Source organism: Pelecanus crispus, chromosome 3 (genome assembly GCF_030463565.1).
Source record: "Pelecanus crispus isolate bPelCri1 chromosome 3, bPelCri1.pri, whole genome shotgun sequence".
NCBI classification, from domain to species: Eukaryota; Metazoa; Chordata; class Aves; order Pelecaniformes; family Pelecanidae; genus Pelecanus; species Pelecanus crispus.
In genome coordinates, this window is record NC_134645.1 from 50,785,397 (window position 1) to 50,798,017 (window position 12,621).

The 12,621-nt window shown below is 46.1% G+C and overlaps 1 protein-coding gene across 1 annotated transcript in view; it reads left to right on the forward strand.

The window, feature by feature from the left end:
* Positions 1 to 5,080: 5,080 nt before the first annotated feature.
* LOC142593237 (protein ELYS-like) overlaps positions 5,081 to 12,621 on the forward strand; it is a 33,749-nt gene continuing 26,208 nt past the window's right edge. The window contains 6 exon segments of the mRNA XM_075707690.1: positions 5,081 to 5,134; positions 6,308 to 6,438; positions 8,462 to 8,474; positions 9,643 to 9,823; positions 10,593 to 10,800; positions 12,089 to 12,205. Coding sequence (XP_075563805.1) covers positions 5,081 to 5,134; positions 6,308 to 6,438; positions 8,462 to 8,474; positions 9,643 to 9,823; positions 10,593 to 10,800; positions 12,089 to 12,205 — 704 coding nt within the window.

The window sequence follows — 12,621 nt, forward strand, 5'->3', positions numbered from 1 at the left end:
ATGCAAAATGCAGGGTGGCTCTGTTTTACCTAGACCCATCATTGTGTTATTGCTACCTCCATGAGAGCGAGCAGTTGGGAACATGTTGGGTTTCCTCACCCTGGGCTGCAGGGAGTGCCTTGCCAGCCCACGTTTTTGGCCCTCACACCCTGTCCACCACTGCTGCTCTCAGAGTGAGGATCGCCAAAGGCAGAGACGCCCTCAACCACAGCCTGCTTGCAGGTCGACTCTGTATTTAAGATCCCCCATGTCCCCAATATTACAAGTGGTCTCTGACAATATCTCACCGGTGTCCAGAAATACCCTACAGTCACTGTTTATCTCTGGTAGCTGCTGCTTGCCCGTTAGTGCTATGCAGAACTCCTGGGCTGGGTATAACAAGCGGCCCTATAGCGAGCAAGCTGGTACAGCGTGGGGCAGTCTGTGGCACCTCCCAGACCGCGCATAAGGGAATGCCGCAGTGGGGCACAACTGCACAGACATGACCCCAGAGGGACACGTGGGCCTGAATCCTGCTGTCCTTGTGTGTGCCCCTGGCCAGGCGGAGGGGTGCTGGGTGACCGTGGTGCTGCTGCTGACGCGTGGCCAAACCATCTCAAGAGCAGCTGTGCCGCGGGAGACGATTGCTCGCGGCTCTGCTCTGGAAAACGGGCCTTGCTCGTATCAATGCTCCCCCAGTTTTTCCCCTTGGTAGGCTGATACCAGAAGCACAGTTTGTGTTGAAGTCCCCTGTCGAGAGAAGTAGGAGAGGTGTCAGCAGAGCAGCTTACACAGGACAACCCTGGGCTGGGGCTCCTTGAGGAGGAGGAGGTGGGTCTGGCTGGCCCAGACGTGCATGACCCATCTCTGCAGCACAAGTGAGCTCAGGTCCCCATGGCTGCTTGTGCAGGCAGCTCCGAAAGCTGCTCAGCCCTGGCAGGCAGGGCCAGTCCTGGGCTCATGTGGAACGGGGCTGGGAGGGAGACAACTTCTTTGCAGCCAGGGGAGGTTGGGAGCCAGGGGTGTTTCCATACTCCCCTTCTGTCAGTGCAGGTGACAAGCGGTATCTTCTGTTGCTTAATCCTGAGAGAGGGTAGGTCCTTTGTTTTTAGGCAGTTCTCATATTTAAAGCAATTCTTCATATAGAAGATGTTCCAATACGGGTAACTACCACAACCTATTTCCTCTGCGTTTCTGCAGAGTAACGTTTTCTGTATCTTACTTGATAATGCCTTACTGATTGATTTGGTAATTTTTCCTGCTGTTGATACCATATTTTAACAGATTTTTCTCCATGAAGCAATCACCAGTCAGTCAGTTATAAATCTGGTGGACTTGGCAGGAAGCAAAAGGCAAAAATCCTCAGGATCTGAAAGAGATGCATTGAAGGAAGGAATACATCTAAGTCTGGGTCTAACCACATTAGGAAATGTCATTAGGTTTTGGTTTTGGTTTTTTTTTTTAGATCCTTTCCTGTGAAGTAAAAAATAAATTTCTATATATGAAAAAAATCTTCCCTCCATTCAGGATTCCTTGCTGCGTGGCTAATAAAGTTACTTAAATGAATAAAGCCCGAGACGTATGTAAGCACAAATATACTGACGTTTCTAATCTGGTAGCTTCCCCTCCTCCCTCCCCCCTCTAAATTTGCTTTTGACAGTTACATATACCATTTACATCTTTTCACTTTATTTTCCCTTGGGGCTCTGGGTGAGGTTGCTACAGGAAAGAGAGTGCTGCATATCCCATACAGGGACTAGGTCCTGACAAAACTCCTGCCATCTGCTCTGGGGGGAAACAGCAGGGCCATCATGGTAAATTGATTCTTGAATTTGTAACCCACTTTACCTGCAGAAGTAGATTTGAGTGGCTTCAACATTGGTGAAAGTGAGTGTAGTTTAAAAGTTAGGATTGCTTTCTATGCAACATAAAGGTGAGAGCCTTTCTGCTGGTCACAACTTTCTTGCCCCTGTTAAGCACATTACTCAAATGGAGACCAATTCTGTTTTCAGAACAGAAATGTGGCTGGCAAAAAATCTAGATCTCTCCCTACGTTAGAGATACAAACCCCATTTCTTCTGAAAGAGTTTCCTGCATATTTGTAAAGATTTATCTAAATACAGATAAATCTAGCTATAAAACTCAAAAGCACCTGTTTTATGTAAAAGCCATGTTCTTTACATCAAACTAGGTGGTATTATGAAATGGCTATTTTTTCCTGAATTCTGAGATTAGTGTTTGTGCTGTGCATTCCTAAGAAAGATGAAACTCCCATAGGTTGTTCTTTGTCTCAGGTGAATCAACCGTATACTCCAGCACCTTTGAAGAGGTATTTTCTTTAAAGAAAGTGCAATGAAATGGAAGAATACAAATAGAAAACGTGCCCATGCGAAGATGTTGACTGTAAATGCTGATAGTCCTAAAACAGCTTACCTGAGTTTCTTCAAATACTGCCTGTCTTAACTCATCGAAGATGTTCTGAACAAATTGAAGGACAGATTCTTCAACTGTTACTTGTACAAATACCATCAAAGTGTTTCTGTGAGGTTTTCTTGCGTTGATGCTAGTGTAAGCCAGAGTTACCAGGATTCATGCGCCTTCAGTAGTAATTTTGCAAAAAACTGCCTGTCTCTTCTCATCTTTCTGTCTGCATGTCTTTCTCATGTCTTGCAAAAGTGTTAAAAAGAGTTAATTTTTAGTCAGATTGCTAAGGCACTAGGGGTCTCCTTTTATGTTGAAGGACTAAATGGTCTATTTTCCCATGTTAATCATTCTCTGATTTTTGACGGTGTTTAAAACTAATTTAAAAAACCTCCTTCAAAATCTAATGTCAGTTAATGCTTTTCATAGGCTTACAGGTTGCGGCCGTTAGTCCAGCAGACGTCTGTTACGAACAACTTTGTCAACTTTACGATATGCTGAAAGGTACAATTGTACAATTTTTCTCTCTCTGGTCTTGGTGCAAATTGCAGTCAGGTGCTGGGCAAAATGACACGAGATACCAGTTCAAAGTGATTGACAGCTCAGGATGAAGAAAGGGTGAATCTGTCAATGAGCAAGGGCAGCATATTAAGAGCTTATTCCGTATTCTTCTTAAGGAACGCATGTATTTTTCCAGCTGAGCTGTCTGACAGAGGCAACTGTTTTTCCTGAGAATTCTGGGTCTCTCTCGTATGCGTGACTTCATTCAGCTTCTTTCCTTCCCTTTCTCTCCCAGTGATGCAGCACCTCTCAAACTAAGCTGTAGTTTGGGGTCCCACAGACCAAAAACGACTGAAACGCAGAACATACAGATGCTCCCTGCTGCCAGGCATTTGTTGTCCCTGCTTCCCAATCCCACATCCCAGCAGCGATAGTGCTATTCCATCCTGCCCAGGAGCAGCTTGCTTCCCGGCCACTTTCCCAGTCCATCGGCTCCTTCTGGAGGGAAAGGTTCCCTCTCTCCTCCCCTTTGCTCTCCTCCTGCCCTTCCTGGGGCTCAGGACTGAAAACCGCTCTCTTTGCAGTCCTTTCAGTCCGGCATGTGCTGGGACTCCAGCACTAACTCCTTCTTATTCCAGCTCCCATAAAAAGATGTCCGGCACTTGCATGTCTGTTACCCCAAAGCGGATCGTGGCTCAGTGACCTGGTAGCCGCACCAGCCTGGCTGTTAGCAGGTGTCAGGAGCGGAAGATTTAATGTTTCCAGTGCCAGTTCAGTCCTGCAAAGAGCTGAATTGCTTTCACGTGCCGATGAACGCAGACCAACAAACTCCCCACGCCTGAGCCAGCTCCATGCATGGGCAGCTGGAGTTGTCTGGGGCTTTGTCTGCCTACCTGGCACACCCACACCTACAGTGGATGAGGGCTGGTTTTAAGGTACCCCATCCCACATTGCCCTGCATACTAGAGGCACAGCAGCTATGGCTATGTTGCCGCAAGTTAGGGTTAGCTGGAGAAGAGAAGGATTTTCCTGGGCTGGCAGAGGCAGAACCAAAGCAGGTTGTGATTGCTGGTAGCGGTACAAGAGAGGGCATCAGATGCTTTCACCTGAGAAAGAAAGTGGTCATGAGACTTTTTCACTTGTCACGTTCCAGAGCTCCATGGGATATTTGTGAACAGGGAAAAGAACCAAAGAAGAAAAAAAGAAGTCACGTTTGATAGTAAATCTTGTCATTTGCAGCGAGTGTCTGGGTAACAGCTTCTTTTTGTCTTTTATGTATTTTCATATTTAAAAGGACAAAAAAGATCAGGAACAAAGCTGTGGTAAATGCAAGTCCCGGTGAGAAGCTTATAAGAGAACGGAAGGCTGAAAATAACAAAGTGTCGTCCAGACTGGCTGGGCTCAGGAGCACAAGGCGACCAATAGCCAATGGAACGCGTGCGTATTTCAGCATAAATACAGCCACAAATAGCAAGTAGATTGTGACCTCCCAGAAGATTATCAGGAGGCATTTCTGGTAATCTGTAACACTGAAGAAGTATGGTAGGTCCACAGGTAAATTTCTTACAAAGCAGGTGGCAGAGAACATTTTGAACAATCTCTGAATTAAACCTTGTAGTTATCCTGTTTGTGTGTGGTAGTACGCATCTGAACATAAGATTTACAGTTCTCTTGTAGCATCTCTATCAGAGGTGTTTTACAAAATATTATCCCTGGTACGGCAATTTCAAGTATTTCAAAATAGTTGGGAGGAAGAGAGGAGCCCTGCACTACCCCTGCTCAGTCCTGACACACGTGCAGGAGCACACGCCCTGCTGTGCCACCCCACCCCTGCCTGGATTAGGACTCCACCTGACCCTGAGATGACGCACGTGAGAACCAAGACCACCAGGAGCCTTGGCCCGGGCGGGCGCTCCGCGAAGGTGGATGCTCTCCCCTTGCTGCCCGCTGGCCAGCTTGTGCTCTGCTTTATTAAGGGCAGCCTAACAGCACTGCTGTGTTTCTGCCTGTCGATATGAGAGTAGTAGTTAATAGTCTGTGACTTGGAATTCATTTCAAAGTTTGTTTGTTTGTTTTTTTTCTCCTCAGACACATTGCTTTTAAAAACTTAAAAACAAAAAATGCAAACCTCCTCTGTTGAGAAATGGTCCCTATACTCATTTGCAGCACTGGCGTGGGCATGCCCAGTCGCTCAAAGTCAGTTCCCTTATCGAGTGTTGATGGTTTGCTCAAGGTAAAAGCCCAAACCAAGTGTAAGTAAGGCTATTGCAGGCAGGAGTGAAAAATGTTTCAACTTTAAAAGTAAGGAATATTATAACAAGACAAGAGAAGACAAGCATCACAGCTGAAGAAAGAGGTGGAAGCGTTTGCAATTGGCAAGTATTTGCAAATCCCTTTAAAGAGGATTCACCTGGGTGGGTTCCTGTGCACGCTCCGGGCACAGTATTTTATCGATCACCTTCTGGGTAGAAGAGGACAAGGAAGCTTGCAGCTTTCATTTCCAGTTCAGGATGCCGACAGCAGCAACAAACATCTCGGCTGTTCAGCAGCAGAGTGGGTTTATGTCCCCCCATGCCTCACGGTCCATAGGAGGTTCAGGTAGGAAGGGCTTGCTTGGCAAGAGGCCAAACCACTTCCCACTGTATGGCTCCCTTGCTGCTGGTCCTCGTCTCTCCTGGCGTTTGCTATTTTACACGTCAATACCCAGGTTAAAGCTGCCTCTCTGTTCGGAAGAGGTGCAGGTTTTGCTGGCTGAGAACAAGCGGCGGATCTGCAGCACGCAGGCGATGTGGGAATCTGGGCTGGAGGAAGCCCAGAAGGAGTCAAGCACCAGTACGCTACCATGGCTCAGGCGCATTTCCCAGTGACGGGCATCGTGGCCAGATACCTTAACCTCTGGTCTTCCGAGTGTGAAGTCTTCCCCTCCTTGTCATCTTTGAGATTCGTTACTCACACACCTCTCTGCCACCAATGCCCCAACGAGACGCTCCAGGGGCTCTTAAGCTTGGGTAATCTGGCAATAACGTAGCCCTTGGTTAAGGGTCCACAGTATAATATCAAATGTCATCACACGTGGTAGTTCAAGTGCCGCCTTAGGCCCGTCAGTCTGGATGATTGCATTGGTCGTGGCTGGCAGCTGCCACATGTGTCTGGGCAGGCAGTGCTGTATCCTGCTCTGCTGAGGACAGCTCCTCGTTCGCTTACTGCATCAACTTGTCTTCCTGCATTGATTTGCCTGGGGTTTGCTTTTTGAAGACAGTGAAATGAACTCAGTCAGGCTTATATTAATTTTGTGTCTTCTACTGAGGAAGCTGTTGGCTATAGTTTTAGAGAAACAATGGTGACAAGCCTTTGCTGGTGTGGTGCTGTTTTACTTGTGTGGTGGAGAGAACACTTAGATTGGTAGGAGAGAGTCACCAAAAACCTGGGCCGGTTTTCCTGGCAGAAGAGAACTGGACTGCTGGTTGGCTTGGAAGAAGCAGAGGGAAGTGTTCTCTGTCTGTACGACCTTATAAATACCTGTTGATGCACTCTACTGTCTAGTCACTACTTTTTTTTTTTTTTTCCTTTTAGAAGCCTAAACAACAAATAGACTAAGTGCAAAGGTAAGAGGTATATTTTAATTTGGAAAGGCTTACTTCAGAAGTAATCAGGCATCCGGAGTGCTCTAGTAGATGTAAGGAAATATGCGGTATGGTACACGCTGATAATACCTTTGCCATGCCAAGCTGTATTTTTGCTTACGGTGATGTTCATCACGAGCTTCTTGATGAACAAGCAAGCAGAAGAAATATATCTGGTAAAACGTAATTGAAACCTGTAGAATAAAGTGAGAAAGTCACTTTAGAAACAGCAAAGAAAAATCCAGAAGTGTTGGCTATTTACAACATGTGCTAAGCTGGTGACATATATTTGTTATGGACTGAAGCATCTTATACGTGCATTGTAAAGCATCAAATACGAACGAGTGACAAGTAGGTGTTCACAGCAGGCGCAGTGACTTTGTTTAATTGTGCAACTATGTGAAGCAAGAATAACGGGGTGTGCTAGCTTTGTGGGATTACCACCTAGCACCCGTGTCTGAGCAGAAATGGAATAAAGCAAATATCTCAACTCAGTGTGTGAATTGGTTCTTGCGCACCGGGTGAAGAACCCATCTTTGGGACCAACAGCATTAGTCTAGGAGAATATGAAAAGCCAGTGCATAGTGCAGTGGAAAAATACACAGTTTCAGGAGCTTCTACATGGAAAATTGAAGTGTTAAAACTGGGAAACATTTTTGGAAGGCTTTATGCAAAACCGGAAAAGATTCATTTGGAGCCAGTTGTACAACAAAAAAATCCTGAAAGAAGTTAGAAGCAACACCTGAACTTTGGCTAATTGTGCCGCAAGGTATGTACAGTATTCCTGCTGTCCTCCTAAGAGTCATCAAGACTTGGAGCAGCAAGAACTCGAATAATCAAAACACTTTGGATAGTCCTTTGAGGAGCAGAGAAGATTGGAAACTTAATTCGACATATAGAATCATAGAATGCTTTGGGTTGGAAGGGACCTTTCGAGGTCATCTAGCCCAACCCCCCTGCAGTGAGCAGGGACAGCTTTAACCAGATCAGGCTGCTCAGAGCCCCATCCAACCTGACCTTGAATGTTGCCAGGGATGGGGCCTCCACTACCTCTCTGGGCAACCTGTTCCAGTGCTTGACCACCCTCATTGTAAAAAACTTCTTTCTAATGCCTAGTCTAAAAAATCTGAAATAAAATAAAGTTGTCAAAATTACTGTAGGTACTTCTAAGATGAGAATTCTTGTGACCAAGTGTGACAGGTACGCTCCCCGCCCCCATGAAGGCCGGGCTCTCAACATGGCGACCGCCGTCCGTTCGCGCCTCATTTTCGCGCCTTTCGCGCTCTGCCGTGCCCCAGGCGCCTACACCCCTCGGCAGGGGCAGCAGGAGGGGCGGGGCCCTCGGTCAACAGACAGGGCCCACAGCCAAAGAGACGCCTCGGCTCAGAGAAGCTTCTGGATCGTGACCAATTAGGACCACAGCGGAGATCCCACCCAGGGTATAAATGGTGCGCGGCCGGAGACGTAGCACCCACCCCCCACCACCCCCCTTCTTTTGGAGCGGTCTCGCCAGAGCCGCGGCTGTGTGATCGGGACGCCGCCGCCTGAGGAAGCTTCCCGGGGTTGCGTGCCCTCCCCTCCCCTCCCTTCGGTGAGTGATTTCTGGATGTGTCCCTGAGTGAGCCCTCGCCCCTCCCCCCGGTGCCCGCCAGAGGGAGGGTGTTTCCCCGCGTGAGTGAGTGAGCGAGCGAGCGAGCGAGCGCGCGCACCTTGCGTCGTCCTTCTTGGGTGCGTCGCAACAATATCCAGACTGGCACCGCGAAGCTGTTCTGTGGTAAATGTTGCCGGAGCGCTAGTTGATTTTTGGTTTACCCCTGTTTCTCCGTGTTTTCTGTGGTGGTTGTCCTGTGAAAGAAGGTGGCTTGAGTTGGGCCTTCGTTGGGGTTAGTCCTGGCGTACCTGCGTGACGCCAAGAGGAAAGGCAAGTTCTGCAGTAGATTGCCAGGCAGTGTAGTCATAGCAAGAGCCTGACACGGGCGAGGAGAAAACTTTGGGGCTCGGGGGTTTGCTTAGTTTTCCCCACCTCGGGTGGTGGTGGGGATAAAAAAACCTGGACTACCTTGTGATGGTCACCGACTTTGTTGTTTTCTTTTCACGTAGAACTTTGTTGTTGACGTAAAGCTTTCTGCTTTGATTGTGTTGCATTTTGTAAGAAGGCTAAAGGATAGCCCGTGTTCTTTTGTTGTGTAGCTTTAGTGCAGGAGTCTTCCTGTGGTTGTGTGTCTGCTGTATGGGTCAGTATTGCCCTGGGATGCGTTGCAGGTGCCGCCAGGTCTGCCTGAATAAAGACCTTGCAGTGAAGTTGCACGCAGACCGCTTTGTGTGCTAAAGAGCAGCGTGGGCTGCTTCTTTAGTTGGAGTAGCTTTTTATCTAACAAGCTGCTGTTCTTTTGGCTGTTGTTTTAGGCTGGCTTTTTAAAGTTGTGTTAACATTACTAGAAGCGTAGGTGCGCTTTTAAGACTTTCTTGACTTTATCTGGTTGTTATTTTAATTCTAAATGAGGACTAGTGTAAATTTGACTAAGCTAGTATCTCCCTTCGACACTTTGGGCAAATGTTTCAGTGCCATGGAAATGGAGTGTCTGCCATGCAACTTGACCGCTGCCTCATCTGACTTGGAGCTGTGATTTATCCTAATACCTCTTTGGCAAAGAAGGCGCAGACGGTATCACAGTGCCGCTGGGCTGTGAGTGGCAGGAGAGCTAGATTTAGTTTTGTCTTTCTCACGTCCCTTGAATAGGATAAAGTTTCTTGCATATAACAAACAGATTTTCTGTGTTTCTGTGTGAGTTAATTATTTCTAAGTAGAAAATGGAAATGGGTAAGCTGTGATAGTAGAATGCACCGCTGAAGTTGATTCTGTTAAATAACTGTAGGGAAGCTAGTAAATGGAAAGCAGCGATGGGTTTTTGCACAGGTGGGTGGTTGGTTTTTTTTCTTTCCTCCCCTTGATGTAGTTGGAAACAATGCTTTGTTTTTAAGTCTTACGACTTAAAAACTAAATACGGGAGTATTTAGTTTCTTGTTTGTGATGGGGTCATTCTGGCTTCACTTTTGAATGATTGCTGCTTTTTAGCTTGTCAAACAGCTTAAATATTAACTTGTAGTTTTCCTGTAGGTGACTGCTGTGGAACCCATAACTAATCACGGAGGAGCCAACGTGAGCACTCGGCACCTACATCAGAGTCTGCGATGGCTCTTTGGAGTGGCAGCAGTGGCTACAGATGTTGGTCATCTACTTCTGGTTGACCTTTGTTTGGATGATGTGTCTTGCAGTCAGAATGAAATAGAAGCATCGGGTAAGCTTGCAGTTTTTAAACTTGAATTTAAAGGTAAGAAAACGTGTGTCTTTCAAATAAACGGTATGCATCGCGCTTTGAAGATACTAGTGTGCAGGCATTTATGACTGTGGATTACAGATGGTGGTTTGACATCGTCTAGCCCTGAACGGGTTAAAAATGGGAGTGGCTGATAGGCCTTGTAATGTTAGAAATGGCCCCCTCCCAGCAGGATGCCTCTGTCACTATGATTCTTGCCAGCACGGTGTGGGAGTTTTACCATCTGAGTCGGTGCAGCTGCCTGATCGGAAGTTGTGCCAGAGGTGCCCTATTTCTTGGGAATGTTCTTCTGCTTCTGTTAATGGACTTGGGGCACTTTTTAGGCTTGTTTTTTAAAATAAATGCGACTTAGGAGAAGTCGTGCGTTTGGATGAATGCAATGTCTCATTTGTGTGTTCAGATGGCATACGCTGTTTTGGCTATTACAGCAGCGGCTTCAGGAGTTGGTATCGCTTCATATAGCCTCATGATGAGGCCCAAAGTCCTGATCTACAGAGTGCCAAGAAGAATTTGTCTGTGAAGGTTGCAGTTTTACCTGGTTTTGAAATAGGAGTGGGAGCACCTGTCTGGTTAGAGAGATCTTATGTTCTTTGAATACGTACGAAATGGAACTGTCAAAAAAAAAAGTGTTGCATAAATGGGTATTTTTCCTGGGACGGTAGAATGAGAGGATACGCGCTGTCGTGTGGGTGTTCCAAATGCAACCTCTTGTGTGGTTTTGTGTGTGTAGATCTAGAAGCTGCCACTAGAATTCCTGCTGAAGTTCCACAAAGAAGAGAAAGCGTGACCAGAGAAGGGAGACATCTCTGCTTTCAATTACAAGATCCTTCAGGAGCAGCAATATCAACCCTGTGCTACATAAGCAGAAGCAACCAGCTTGTTGTGGGTTTTTCAGACGGCTACCTGTCCCTATGGAATATGAAAGCTTTGAAGAGGGAGTAAGTAGGCCTTGGCACTTGGCCGTGCGTGGAGGTGCAGGGGTCTCAATGTTTTGCTTAAGGCGGAAGTATGTTAGTGTCAGGAGAGCTTTTTCAGGGACTGAAATTCTGGGTCTAATCTTGGAATGTTTAGAAATCCTCTTGTGAAAGAACTCTTGAGCCATACACAGCTTAAGTGGACCGCTTTCTCCCCGGCGGGCTGGGATTGTTTTTGCTTATTGTGCGTGTGGCTTGAGGAAGTGTGGAAAACATGCTTCTTTGGGTTCTGTCAGGCAGTTAGGGTGCGATAGAGCTGATTCTATAGGACAGTATTTTCTATCGGTAGTATTCCGTGAAAGCAGGAAATGTGTGTCATTTCGATGAAAGAGATTTTAAAAATTACTTTTCAGAGCCAGTTCCTGCAATTAGGGCATACACCGAAAGGCTTAAGTGTGTTGTTGATGTGATTTTGGTGCTAATATTCTTTCAAGTGTCTGGGATGGAAGTAGTGAGACATGAAAAATCAGTAGCTGATCTGTGCCTGAAAATACATTCTTTCCTACGTTTCCGCCTTGACCGAAATAAGGGATTGAGCCATTCCAAGGCAATGATGCATGCAAATGAAAGTTTGCTTGGAACACTTGGGGCTGAAAATAAGGGACGTGTAGCTTTGGAAGTAGTAGAGAAATTAAGAGGCGATTTTAACTGCCAAAGAGCAGTCTCACTTGAAATATTTGACCCAATTGAGATCCACTTAAGCAAATCTGCAGTGACCCAGCAGAAACTGTTGGAGGCATCAACAGACAGTGGAGGAATAATGAGGTGGGAAGAATAGATTGTGCAGGTACAAATAAGGTTCCGAAGTCCGGAAGAAAAATGCTTTACATAATCCAAGTAAAGAAAGGAGAAACTACTTCTGTTTGGCATTGTCTGAAATTTTTCAGAAGACACGCTGCATTTTAAGTTCAATATTGAAGTAGGCTACAACAGCAGGAACAGTCTTTTGCCTGGCAGCTGCAGTAATCATTTATGTTTGTCGTCCTCCTCCTCAGGCAGAGGAGGAGATAAACCCAGGTTATTGCGTTTGATGGACAGTAATTTCCTCAGCTCTTGACTGTTGCATTAAAAAGTAGTCGCTTCCTTGACTTGCATGTTTGAGGTGGAAGTATGATCCTCTCTACTTTGAGGATAAGCATGTAAGGTGCTCTTTTCTTGGAAGATGCTTCTACCCTTCTACAAACAGTTAGGGTCAGTAGGCTCACCTTTTTTCTTTTCCTTTTTTTTTTTTTTTTTTCTTTTCAACCTGTAGGCACCACTCTCAGCTTGAAGGAGGAAGGATTCCTGTGTATGCTGTTACTTTTCAAGAGCCTGAGAACGATCCTCGTAATTGTTGCTACTTGTGGGCTGTTCAGTCTACACAGGAAAGGTGAATAAAAACTAACTATAAGCCACGGAGGTGTTTTTGTTTTTTTTTAAATATTTGTTCGCATACAGCAGATGCATGTATATTTGTTTTGTTTATTCAGCTGTGCAGGAGTCTCTTTCAGGTATGGAAAGTATTAAGCTTACAATGCAATTTTTATGGCATTGTAACAGATGTGAAGAGGGGCCTACTAGTTCCTACCTTCTGCCAGAAGGCAAAGCAACAGTGGCTATGTTTTTGTGCTTGCATTCTTAAATGCCTTCCTCTGTTTCTTGATGACTGCTTCATGATTTGTTTGATATTCGCACCGTGGTATTAAAATACCACTCAACTACTTCTAGTTGAGGCTGCAGATCTAGAACCCTGAGCGTGCCCATGTAACAGCCTGCTGCCCCTAAAGGAGGGAGGTGACAGTGTTG